Source organism: Trachinotus anak, unplaced genomic scaffold (assembly GCF_046630095.1).
Source record: "Trachinotus anak isolate AG129_WGS33_773 ecotype Australia unplaced genomic scaffold, CSIRO_AGI_Tana_v1 ptg000008l, whole genome shotgun sequence".
In the NCBI taxonomy this organism is placed as follows: domain Eukaryota; kingdom Metazoa; phylum Chordata; class Actinopteri; order Carangiformes; family Carangidae; genus Trachinotus; species Trachinotus anak.
This window is the reverse complement of record NW_027273859.1, coordinates 4,936,051-4,948,487: the sequence shown is the minus strand read 5'-3', so window position 1 is coordinate 4,948,487 and position 12,437 is coordinate 4,936,051. Positions and strand designations below refer to the sequence as shown.

The 12,437-nt window shown below is 45.1% G+C and overlaps 1 protein-coding gene across 2 annotated transcripts in view; it reads left to right on the top strand.

Moving 5' to 3' along the window:
* The window catches only part of cux2b (cut-like homeobox 2b), an 86,856-nt gene that overhangs the window by 47,789 nt on the left and 26,630 nt on the right, over positions 1 to 12,437 (top strand). For both annotated transcript variants that reach the window (XM_071481983.1, XM_071481985.1), the window contains exon 4: positions 9,409 to 9,487. In XM_071481983.1, the coding sequence (XP_071338084.1) occupies positions 9,409 to 9,487 (79 nt within the window). The remainder of the gene's footprint in view (positions 1 to 9,408; positions 9,488 to 12,437) is intronic.

Genomic DNA, 12,437 nt, shown 5'->3' with positions numbered 1-12,437 from the left:
AAGCTGGTCATTACAATCATGACATCAAATGGCTGGCAGCAGAGGTCAATCAGTGTACATTAACCAAACAGAGCTCATGTGTTTTACAGCTTTTAGTGGCGTGTTGGCACCAGTGTACATGAGCTTTAGGCTGGCATCCAACGGGCACGGAGGGCCTCCCAGCAGAGCGGGAGCAAGATGGGCCTCGGCCAGCCCTCTAACAGAGGAATATGAAGGAGACAAAGAGCGGGGGTGTTAATGTGTCCCCTTCCCTCCACTGTTCAGCCACTCAGCTGATTTATGCAGCAGAAATGGACTCCTTTATGCTGGGCATTCATAAATATCTGAAAGGTTTTAAAAGTATGGTCAGGTCGCTGTCAGAAAGACGTTATGCACAGTTTTTTTTTTTTTTTTTGTACAAAATAATTTTGGAAATCCTTGCTACCCTGTCAAATCCATTTTTTTTCTCTCTTTTTTTGGCAACTCCACTTTTTAATCTCTAAGGTGTTGATGTGTCGCCACACTGATGCATTACTGTGTGAGTTCCTGCACGAACTAACGCATACACACACACAGTCCAGAGATCACTCTTAACCCTCACCTGGTCCTAATTATAGCAGATGAAGGCACATTTCTGTGGCACTCTGGTGATCTGTCATCGACAGGCCCTCTCCAGTCTGGCTGAGAGTGATATCTCTCCGTAAAATATGTATGACATCAAAAAGCCTTAAAGGTTATTACAAATTAATAATGAGTAGTGGGCTGAGAGCAGTAAAAAATAGCCTTCCCTCGGTGTCGTGTTTAAATGTTTAATTTAACATGCTCCAGTATAAATGTGGACTGCCTCCCAGCAATATGTACAGGGCCACGAGGCGTCACCGGTGTCAGTGGTCTGGAACACACAAGTCCGGACCACCAGGCTCACATGTATTAAGATTGACATTCAGATTAGACTGATTCATGCAGATGTGGATGATCATCCGTCTGGAGCCGTCAGCTGTTATCTTGAAAAGGAGCAGCGCTTCTGTCTCTGCGCTGCGTCTCTAACAGCATACAGAATTATAAAAACACTAAAGGAAGCAGTTTTACTTGCATCAAGCGCAAATTCTCCGAAGACTCCATGACATAGAAAAGCTCTTTCTGAGCATTTCTCTGAAGCAAGTCGAATCATTGGCCCTGAACCCCCCTCACAGTAATGTCTGAAGACACTGTACAAAATTGCCTTATTTATGCCTGTAATGTAAGCTGTCTGTTCTGGTGTCGCTCACTCTCTGTGGAACCGACGACGGTGGCAGCCGAGTCTGCAGTGAATTTGCCGGGCGACTACCTGGGAAACATCAACAGTCATTAATTATGTAAAACTCTTCTCACAGTGGGAGCAGGGAGAGCTGCATACAACTGCAGCGCCCGCTCCTATTAGACTCAATGTACTCTACAATGAGCCCCCACTGCCTGGGGGCGTGGAGGGATTATCAGCCTACTGCCACGACCCCCCATAGAAAGACTCACATGCGGTACAGCACACACACACACACACACACACACACAGTGAAGTTCTGCACCAGTGTATGCTGGTGTCGAGCTGAGGAGGAGAATAACAGGAATCTCTGGGCTGTCTCTCCTCCCTCGTCACCCCATCATTCACGTCTCTCCTTCACAGGTCCTGTTAGGTCTTTTTTCTCTCTCTCTGGCAATTGTCTGCTTCCCGCCTTTCTCACTACAATGAATAAAATCGGCAAATCTGACAGGACAAATGATATGCCGTGTTTGTCAGCAATGCCGGCTGAGGAGGCTATTTCCATTGTTTGATAGCGCTGCCACCAACGCTGCGCTGGTCTCTGCTGCTCGGAACTAAATTACCCACAGTGCCGTTCTGTGCAGGGGCCTACCTGAGATCTTCCTCCAAGCGCTACGATTGACAACAGCAGATTTATCAAGCAAATAATGGACCTAATTTCTGCACCATGTGTTTCCAATCCATCTTGTGTTAGCAACAGATGCAGGATTGTTTGGCAGACTTCAAGTCGCCTCCGCGGCGTTTCGCTCCTCCATCAGCTGTGCTCTTCTAGCCGCTGTTCAAGGCTCGTTCATCAGTGCTGTTCTTTTCAGCGGATGCAGTTTTGGCATGATGTTCCTCCATGCTGAAACAAAGGCAGCGCTGACACCTGTAATTAATTAGGCTATTATGCATTCCGCAATGATAATTGCCTCACTGGAAAGTCACCAGCCTTCTAAGAGGGAGAGAGAGGAGAGGTGGATGGAGAGCACTATCCATCATAGTGGAGCGCCCTCTCTCCCTCTCTCTCCCCTCGTGTCATGCTGTCTCACCTTGACTAGTGTAGGCAGGGCTAGAGAAACACTGTCAACATGTGTCTGAGGGCGAGATATGCAGCTGTGCCTCCCCCATGCCAGGGCTGCTCCACCAGCGGCCTGCCAGGGTCCATCCACTCCAGGGCTTTGGCTCACATTGGCACAGTTACCCATGACACCCCATCTGTTGTAGCTTTGTTCACTAGGGCAGTACAGCGCCAGGATAATGGGGGCACTTTATTTTTATAATTAGCCCTTACCTACACTTCTCCTCTCTTCTCGCCTCTTAACAGTTCTCCCAGCACTGAAATCTAGTCCAGGTACACTCATTACTACTTTTCACAGCCCTCCCTTTCAGCACATCAACCGGTGCCTTCATCTTAGCCTCAGCACGCCCCCGCTCCCTCCCATCATGCCATGATAGATACGTTTTCAGCAGACGCACTTTCCTCAAGGTTTAGGTCGTTCGCTGCATCAAACATTTGAAAGCGCTGGCTCAAAGAAAATGACAACTCCTGTCTTTTGAACTACAAAGACATTCACAAAAGATTTGTTTTCTTCCCTCCGTTTGTCTCTCACCAGCTCTTGACTTTGACTTTGCAGTGACTTTGAGGTGTTAGCGCCGAGGCTGGTGCTTTTGAGTTTTGTCGAGAGGGCGGGTAACACGGCAGTTTCTGCCGCCTGTTGATGGCGAGGGGGACCCAGAAGGCACCTGCTGTGCGGTGGAGACAGAAGGCCCTTTGATCTGGGTTTAATGCGGTGCCATGTTCTGTCTCCCATGCTGCTCCGTGTGCCACGTCCGTCGGGATTACGTCAGCTCCACCTTGATGTGAGAGATCTGCTCTCATCTCAGCCTGGGTCATTATCAGCTCTCTCCACTGGGACATTGACCTGAAGTCTTGCTCATATTGTGTCTCCTGTTCAACACCTTACGTCATATATCTTGATGTACCTTTTTAGCCACACTAGTGTCATGGCTCTCAGTCAGTAGATCTGTCCACCGCATCCAGACTGAAATATAAACGTTTTACAGACATTCATGATGGATCTTAATGACTTTATGCAGCACCGGCATTAGGTTGACATTTGGTGTTTTTAGTGAAATGTCTGAAAAACTACTTGATGACAAAACTGCAAAGCTAATGGACTGACAATCCCATCAGCCTCAACTGTGCATGTGTTTAGTGCTAATCACTGAATGTTAGCATGCTGACATGATACACTAAGACTGAACATGCTCAACATTACACATGCTAAATATGAGCATGTTAGCATTGTCATTATGACAACGCATGTTATTATTATGCTGTCGTTAGCATTTAGAGTAAAGCACCGCTGGGCCTAAGTGCATACACAGTGCAGTTGGTACGACTGTAGACTCTGTTTGATTTATTGACTGCTGATACATTAATAGCTGTAAAAACAGAATATGAAAGTTCTTGCTATCTTCTCTATGGATTAATAGGGTCTTGAAATGTGTCTTGATTGAAATTTTCTACTGTGAACTCTACAACTTCCTTTTAAAGACAGGTGAGTGTCTCCTAGAACGGGTCCATGAATTGAGTTGTGTTTTGGCTCTGAATTTGTCACTGCGTCGTGTTTGCATCAGTAAGGGATAAGTGGTACAAAGGAGTATTGGTGTGGTCAGCTTTGGCCATTTATTTGGCTGAGACGGCAGCTCTGCAGTGGCAGAGTGGCAGCGGCGTCGGTCGGTTGTGAGCACGGGGCGTTGACTGACAGGCACCGCTGATTGGAATTGACGTGGCGACGAGATGTGTGTCAGTGCTCTGACTGCTCATCTCGCTGGGCATCCAGAGACGGCCGCAGCCACCGCCATGCTGCTACCACCGCTCTGAGATGGATGTCACCATGATTAAATCTGCCCTGAAACACAGTCTGTGTGTAGTGTGCATCTGCGTGACTGTGACTCGATGTGTGTGTTTGCATGCTCCCAAGTTCAATTTTTTTTTTTTTGTGTGTGTGTGTGTGTTTGTGTGTGTGTGTGTGTGGGTGACATGGGTCTCTCACCATCCAGACTGTATTGCAGCAGGGTTTACCTCTGCCCCTCTCCTCCACACACTCATCAGTCACTCCACACCAACTCATCTCTTCTCCCGCCTCTCCTTTGAACCTGCACTCAACGCAAAACAAACGCCTGCAGTGACAGCTGTACAAGTGCTGTGTGGCTAAAATCTGATCTTTTCCCTGCTTCTGAGGGGAATGGGTTTGTATTTGTTTTTTTGAACATACAGATCACATGCAGACATTTGAAGGCAGGTAACTGTAGGATAGCAGGTTCCTTCCTTCGATTGTTTACACCATGTTGAAGCAGCTGAATCATGTTGTGCTCTCTCGGTGATTCATGTGTTCCTGTGCTAAGTCAGCTATTAAAATCCATCTCATGAACTTAGATTCAAAATCACATCTGTTTTAAGTTGTGACCTTTATCCTCACTGCACATTAGAGGATGTAATATAGTTATGGAACTGTTTTGAATTAAAGAACTTCAATTAAAAATCAGATGCATATAATTAATTTAAAACAATGTTTTCTTGTATGTTTTTGCATAAATAAAGGTTGATTTGAACAGGAAGTGAAGGAACATTCTGAAAGCTAAAACTACAACTCTGAAATTCAAACTTACTTTGCTCAGCTTAACATTTACTTTATTATAGCAAAATATTATTGATGGCTGTATTAAAAATGCATCTGTGTGGGTCTGTATCACTGCTGAGGCAATTGGTCGATTGACTGATTAATTTTACAGCATTTTTAATAGTGCATTATTTGGTTAAATTATGTATCAAGCAAAAATTCTAAACATTTCTTCTCAAACATGAGGAAATGATTTTTTTTCTCTGTTTTATATACTTATACATTGAATATATTTAGATTTAGACTGTTGGTCAAACAAAACAAGCGATTTGTAGACATCATGTGATACATTATAATGACTAATCCATCAATGAAAAGATACGGTGCAGTGACAAAGGATATAGATTAATCCCTAATGAAAATTATGTTAATGTTAGTTAGTTAGCTGTTTAAACAGATACTAGGATATGAAGCCTGGGTTAATACGGTTCTTCTCTTAAGGACATTGTACTAGAAAGGATATTGTTTCATATATAGTTTCTGCAAGAAAGAAGACTGGGCAAACAGTGAGCATTCGACATGGCTCAAAACGGCAACATTAAAAATGGAAAGACAGTTGAAGTCAGCGACAAGACTGCATGAATGACAGACATATTTCTGTTGCTCTTATTTCATCTAGAAAATGTTTCACCAATACAAATCTAACTGAAAGTAACGCTGCCTGGCTCTAGATTTCAGAGCATCTTAACAGGCGTAAAAGTGGAGTGTTGACCATATTTTGCCTCATTTTCTCTACGTTTATATTAAAACCGAGGTCTGAAGATTTGTCAGGACCCAGCGGATTCTTCTGGAAGGTGTTGTGACAAGCGGTGTGGCGGTGGTAGTGGGCTTCCCACTGTTTTGTTCTAATAAGCAAGGAGCGGGACCAGGGTTGTTGTGACATCCTGTCAGCCTGTGGGCTGGACTGGCGCTCACTGAGCACCACAGTAGGATGGACTCCCTATGATTGTGCACTGACCTTTGCATCATGGGGAAGATGACAGGTAATTTAGAGGCCTCAGGGACTGTGGAACCATACATTTGCTGTCCCCAAACCACCTGCAGCACCAACCACATTCACCTTGAGATGGAAGCAGTTGAACACACTCACACACACACACACCCACACACACACATACTTGTACTTCCATCTTTGTGAGGACACTCATTGACATAATGCATTCCCTAGCCCCTTACCCTAACCTTAACCATCACACCTGGGTGCCTAACCCTAACCCTAACCCTAACCTTAACCTAAACCTAATTCTAACCATAACTTTAAAACCAAGTCTTAACCCTCAAAATGTGATTTTAGGGTGTCTCAGAAAGTGAGGACTGGCCAAAATGTCCTCACTCTGTTAGTAAAATACTTTTTTTGGTCCTTACTATGTAGCAAGTACAAGTACACACACACACACAAAAAACAGAAATCACATGTTGTGTAAACCCCGGCACAGATGCATATGCGGACATGCTCCAAGCACCACACACTCATTTGCTCACGCACACAGTGCAGGATCTGCCTTGACACCCACCCAACACCCCATCATCATCACACACTCTAATCACCTGCATCATCCCAACCTATCCTCAAACAACCAAATCACAGGGGGTGGCAAACTAGTAAGGCAGAGGGGGAAAACGATGATTTAGAGTGATAATTGCATAATCACCAGTTGTGATAATTGTAATTGATGACTGCATAATTGCTAATTGCGCTCTTTATGGGAACCTCTCTTTTCTGTTGTCTCTCTGTCTCTCTCTGTATGTCACTCAGAAGCCCTTCACTCTTCCTCCTCTTCTTCTCTATTCTGGATTTGTTCTCTCCTCCTTCACTTATTTCTCTTTCTTCAGCACATGCTAGCTTGTTCTCACACACACACACACACACACACACACACACACACACACACACACACTGGGATGAACACACAGAGGCTCACTAGCATGTACTGTAAGTATTCTCAAAGGCTTATCAGTAAGTATTTCCCAGCAGCCCTGTCCCAGAGGCTGTGCTCTGCCCACTCTGTTGCGGCGTGAAGAGTTATGGAGGAGTGCTAACAGGTTTCCTTTGTCTCTCTCTTGCTACTCTGCCCCAGGCTTTACTACTGCTTGTAAAATCAACCTGCGGCCAAGCCCATTCCCTCGGTAGCCATATCCTTTATCACAAAACGGGTGAAAACAAAGAATGCGCTGTGAGCCAATGCCAGGGCCAGAGCCATATCTTGCAGCCAAAAGAGGAGGAGAGATTCGCCGGTTGTAGTGCGTCTTCGAGCTGTACCTCCCTGTTCAGCAGCCCTATGTGCTCGCTGCCACTAGTGTGAGACTTCTAGCTCTGAAATCCCATGTGCTTGGCTGGAGGTGGATTAGCATGGAGATGAAGATGACTCCCTGATCAGCCCATATTATGCACGACACCTCAGAGTGCTTTGACAATAGCAAGGGTGGGTTGGTGGTGGTGGCGGTGATGGGGGGGTATCTACACGCATAGCAGGCGCTAACATGAGAAGGCATCAGGCAGCGAGTGATTGATGTCTCTGCTAGCGTCTGTAGGCAGGTTAATGGTGTGATTGTGGAGGTAATCTTCGTGTTCTCTCGTTAAAGAATGATGGAGGGCCAGGAGACCCTGTGTGTCTCTGGGAAATGGAGCCCTAGCTGTTGCCTTCACAGGATCTCAGCCATTTTACATATGCAGTGGGGAACCTCATTTGATGTATATGCTCCAGAGGAAGCCAGGCGGGCAGACAGCAGACTGCCTGTGAAAAGTTGATGACTAGCGGTGGGTTCAGCCACCCTGCTGAAGTGGCCGTGTAGCTCAGGTGTAAACTCAGCTTGGTAATAGTTTGTCTCGGTGACACAAAGTACTGTTGGAGGTTTGCTCATTTTCACATTGAAGAGCGGAAGTTTGTTATTGGCTGGAAACGAGCCCCTGGTCACCAAATTGCTGCTCTTCACAGTAAAAAGGAAACACACCGAAAAGCAGTCTCTCATCAGCAGGTATGAAACAAACCTGAGCCCACACTAGTTGTTGATGCACTCATAACTCACACATAGAGCTGTGAACAGTGTTTACGGGGCCACTGTGCTTCACACATCCTCACCGTTTGTGAACCAACATGGGCATATTAACGTCATGTCCTGGAAGGGGAGGGGAGGTGGGTTAGGGGAGTGTGGTGTGTGGATGGAGCCTGGTGGAGTGGGAGTGGGGCGGGGGGTTAAATTGGGGTATAGCTGAGTGAAACAACAGCATAGTGTAGCAGGGAGCTGGGTGAGAGCTGCAGACTATTGCATCTGTATTGATTGGGCTCCAGCCTTTTCCATTTTCCATGAACTCCTCTGAGCTGCTCCAAGTGGGAGTGATGGGGGGATTTGCTTGATCTTTATGATATTTCTTTAAACATGATGCTGTCGTTATGCCTCCCCGGGGAAGACGCCAGCCATTTCCAGTAAATCAAAGGCTCTCGGTCCCTCGCTGCTCTCCACACACCTTATTTATAACCCCACTAAACAGCCCCAACACACCACCTCCACATCCTCCACCATTCACATAAGTGTTTTTCAGCCTTTGCGAAATGAATGTTTTTCAAGTGCAGTCATACAGATGAGGAAGAGCTCGGCTCAGCCATACCATGCACTCGACCCTCGGCCGTGGAGTCCATCGAGCCGGTCCAACAGAGGCTGTAATCAACAGTGACAGTAATGACAGAGACAATAGATGACAATAATTTGAATTCCGTCTGCTCTTGGACTGGGGGGTCATTTGGACGAGCCTGATCTGATTTACCGTTGTAGAGGAGAAGACGTCGAGAGGCAGCCACAGTGCGTCCTCCTGACTTCCAAACAGGCCCGAGGTCTTAGCAGGAGCTGGGAGCAGGATAACCCACATACCCACTAGTGCAGGTGCCCTCTCCATGGGGCCAGGTGGTGGCTAATTCGCTTTCTTTGTCCCTCCTAATGAATCGTTAATTGGTTTGCATCACCCACTGAGCTGAGGATAGCAGGTGCCGAGTGCTGCTGGTGATGGAGGCCACTGTCGCTGGCGAGCCTCCCTGCGCACGCCGACACCTACATTTAACAGGCCAAATGTCACTTCGCAACATGCAGCAGCTTGGCAGTAACAAGGAGGATACCATCATAGTTTACGCCTCGTTTCTGTAGTTTGTCAGTGCTTATGTAGAAACACGGCCTTGGAATCGGTTGATCTACGCACGAGCGAGGACCTGCACTGTATTTTTCTTTTATACATACAAGATATAGCATCAAGGCGGGCAGGAGTGTTTGAGTTACTGGCAGGATTCTGTGAGGTTGACCTTTTGCTCTTGTTACTATTGATTCAGAGCTAGCCATTTAAGATTTTAAGCATTTTCTGCTTTGTGTAAAAGCATCAGTTTAATACCTGAAATGTAAAATATGCCGTTCATTGTATGGTAAATGCCAGTTTTATATCAGTCTATGTTTACCTTAATGGCGTCTCCTCCCCTGCAGGTGGTTGCTCTGAACAAACGCAGTAAGGAGGCAGAGTCTGCGTTCCTTGGAATCTACAAACAGCTTATCGAGGCCCCAGGTGAGTCTCCCACTAAGACCAGAGATGTGCATCTCATAAAAACACAACACTCACACACATTACTGCCAGAATTATCTGTCTCCCTTCAAAGATCACTCCCTGGAGATCAACTCCCCATCATACTTACACCAGTAGAACTGGCCCAGCCCTCTGAGCATACACACAGAGCCATATCATGTGTATATGAAGCAATACACACAACCCAAAAAGTAATTTTCTTACAGCACATGGATATAAGATAAATAAAACCCTATACCCTGTGGCTCTTATCTATTTTTCAAAGTATGTGCTCTCAGAGAGGTTTCCAAAACTCTGCGTGAGGCCACTTCAAAACCCAGCTCTGGTCCTTGAGTGTAGCCTGGCTGAGGAGCGAACACATCCTTGAGGAGCTCTGCTGTTGATTGTGGAGGGCCAATTAAAATCCCAACTGAAGTCTGGCTTCGTGTGGAACACAGGCCTGATGAGGCCAATGGGGGGAAAAGGGAGAGAAGGGCAAAGACAGTAAGTTAGAGCAGAGGAAAGACATATTGTGTGTTTATTCAGTTGTTATTTCAGTGCCAGGGCACATGTACTGTATTGCTCTTTGTTGCGGGAGACGGCAGCAAAACGCGGCCCAATCTCAGGCTAGATCAGAGAAACACTTGTGGCAGGAGTAGAGAATGCTGTTTACAGATTCAATGAATACAAGATAAAAGTCTGCATCAGAGAAATAGCGACAGCAGCAACTGACTTTTAAAGGTCTCCATTTTTCCTTGAAGTCCCCTGCTTGATATTGCACCACCACACGCAAACACACACACACACGCGCGCGCGCCCACAGACACACATACACACACACTTTGAATAGAGTTATTTCCTTGATAACAAATACCGTTCTTTGAAGATGTTTTCAGTTTGATTTTCTGACCTATACTTTTAATATCAAGGCCTTAATTCAAGCCCGGGAGCGTCTTGTGGGATATATTTTGTCACAAAGCCGTCTCAAGTAGAGAATAGAGTCATCTAAGAGTTGTTTTGTTAAAGAACAAAGACTTTAAAATATAAAGAGAAGCCACTGTCACCCAACATCAACTCTCATGTGAAAGAAAAAAACTGCAGTCGCTTTTTTTTTTTCAATGTAGCTGATTTATTATTTTTTTTATTCTTCTCTGTCTCTTTATATCCAGTGTATATGAATCTGCACAGAGTGTATGAGTGGTCATTATATTGAGTAAACAGTAGTAGACCTTCCTGTGTCAGGTTACATCAGGTGATGTAGCACTGCCAGCCTCCTACCTCCATTTGACCTTACCTTTACAAAGGGAGCCTGTTTCACTGTATCAGTGGGACTCAGACAAAGTGAAGCTGGTTGTTTTCTTTCTCAGCAAAGGTCAGAGACTTATTGTGATATGAAACAGTGCTGCTCAAGTAGCTTGATAAATGTAATCAGTTACTTCTTCCATTATTCTTATTATGCAAACATTACATTAGTTTAATAATGTGATAATTACTCATTGCAAAGTAATTTACTTTATTAATTACCTAACAGCCTCGCTATGGAAAAGGTCTCTGCCAACAACTCCAAACTTGCCACTCATAGATTTATTATTATTATTATTATTATTATTATTCATACTTCCTGTTTTGAGGTGTTTTCTATCCATCAACAGCTAGCTTAGCCCTGCTAACACTCCAGAGTCCAGGTCCGTCACATTGGGAGCTAAATAACTTCAGTTAATTTTCTTAAATCATATGGTACATATTTCTACATAAACACCCTGTTGATAGGAGAAGTCACTGAGTAACTCAGATAACCACTCTTTACAACTGAGGTGAGCACAAAAGCCTCTCAGAATGAACAACACATCATGGGCGAGCAGCAGCAGCAGAACACATCAGGCTCCACGTCTGTCAGCCAGGTACAGGCAGCAAGTGGTAGGGTCAGAGTTTGAACCCATGGACCCAACTTGTCTTGTGTCAACAGTCCAGGCTGCTGCTGGTGGTGTAACAGTGTGGGCATTGTTTTCTCGTACAGGCTGAGCCCCTTAATGGTAATCACAGTTAACCATCTTCTCATTGCTTCTTCCAGCGAGATAATGCTCCATGTCACAAAGCAAAAGTCGTCTCGATCTACTTTAATGATCTTGACAGTGAGTTCAGTGAACTTCAGTGGCCTCCCCAGTCTCCAGATCTGACTCTAGTAGATCACCTCTGGGATGATGTAGAGATTGGCAGGATGAATGTGCAGCTGACAAATCTTCAGAAACTGTGTGATGCAATCATGTCAATATGGAGCAGAATCTCAAATCCATGCCATGAAGAAGTGAGGCTGTTTAAGAGCCCCACCCAGTAGTAGTGTTGTGTTCCTAATAAAGTGCTCGTTGAGTGTATGTTCCAACAAAAAGACAAGTGTTTGATTTTTTTGGCTCGCTGAGAACTTTTCTCCTCACACTGACTCATAGCACAGAGCACTGTTCTGTAAAAATACCAAGCAAAAGAGGAATGATGAGAGATGAATGAATGTAAGTGCTGTCAGGTGAAGTCGTCCTTGGCACCACCTTCCAGATCACAAGTTTACATCATGCGTGTGAAGTTGTGAAGAATGGCAAGCCAGTCATGTCAGTTTTATTTGTAAAGCGCTGAGACATTACAGAAGTTATCTGTTATAAAGCTTAAGATTGGTTAGGGTCATCGGCAAGTGACACTATGACATTCCTCTCCTGAAAGGTGCTCTTTAAATTTCTTATTCTTTTTTTCTGATTTCTTATTCGCTCACTTGCCATGTTCAGCCAAGTCACTGCAACAAGGCTCTGTGATCTGTGAATCTGACACAGTGACCATCTTGAAGACGAGGTCAACTCCTCATATATGGCTGGACCGTGTGTGGATAATGTGAGAAATTGAGGATGTAGTTGAAAACTGTTGTGGAACTGCTTTCAATGGAAAGTAGCTAAAGTCTGCTCACTAAATG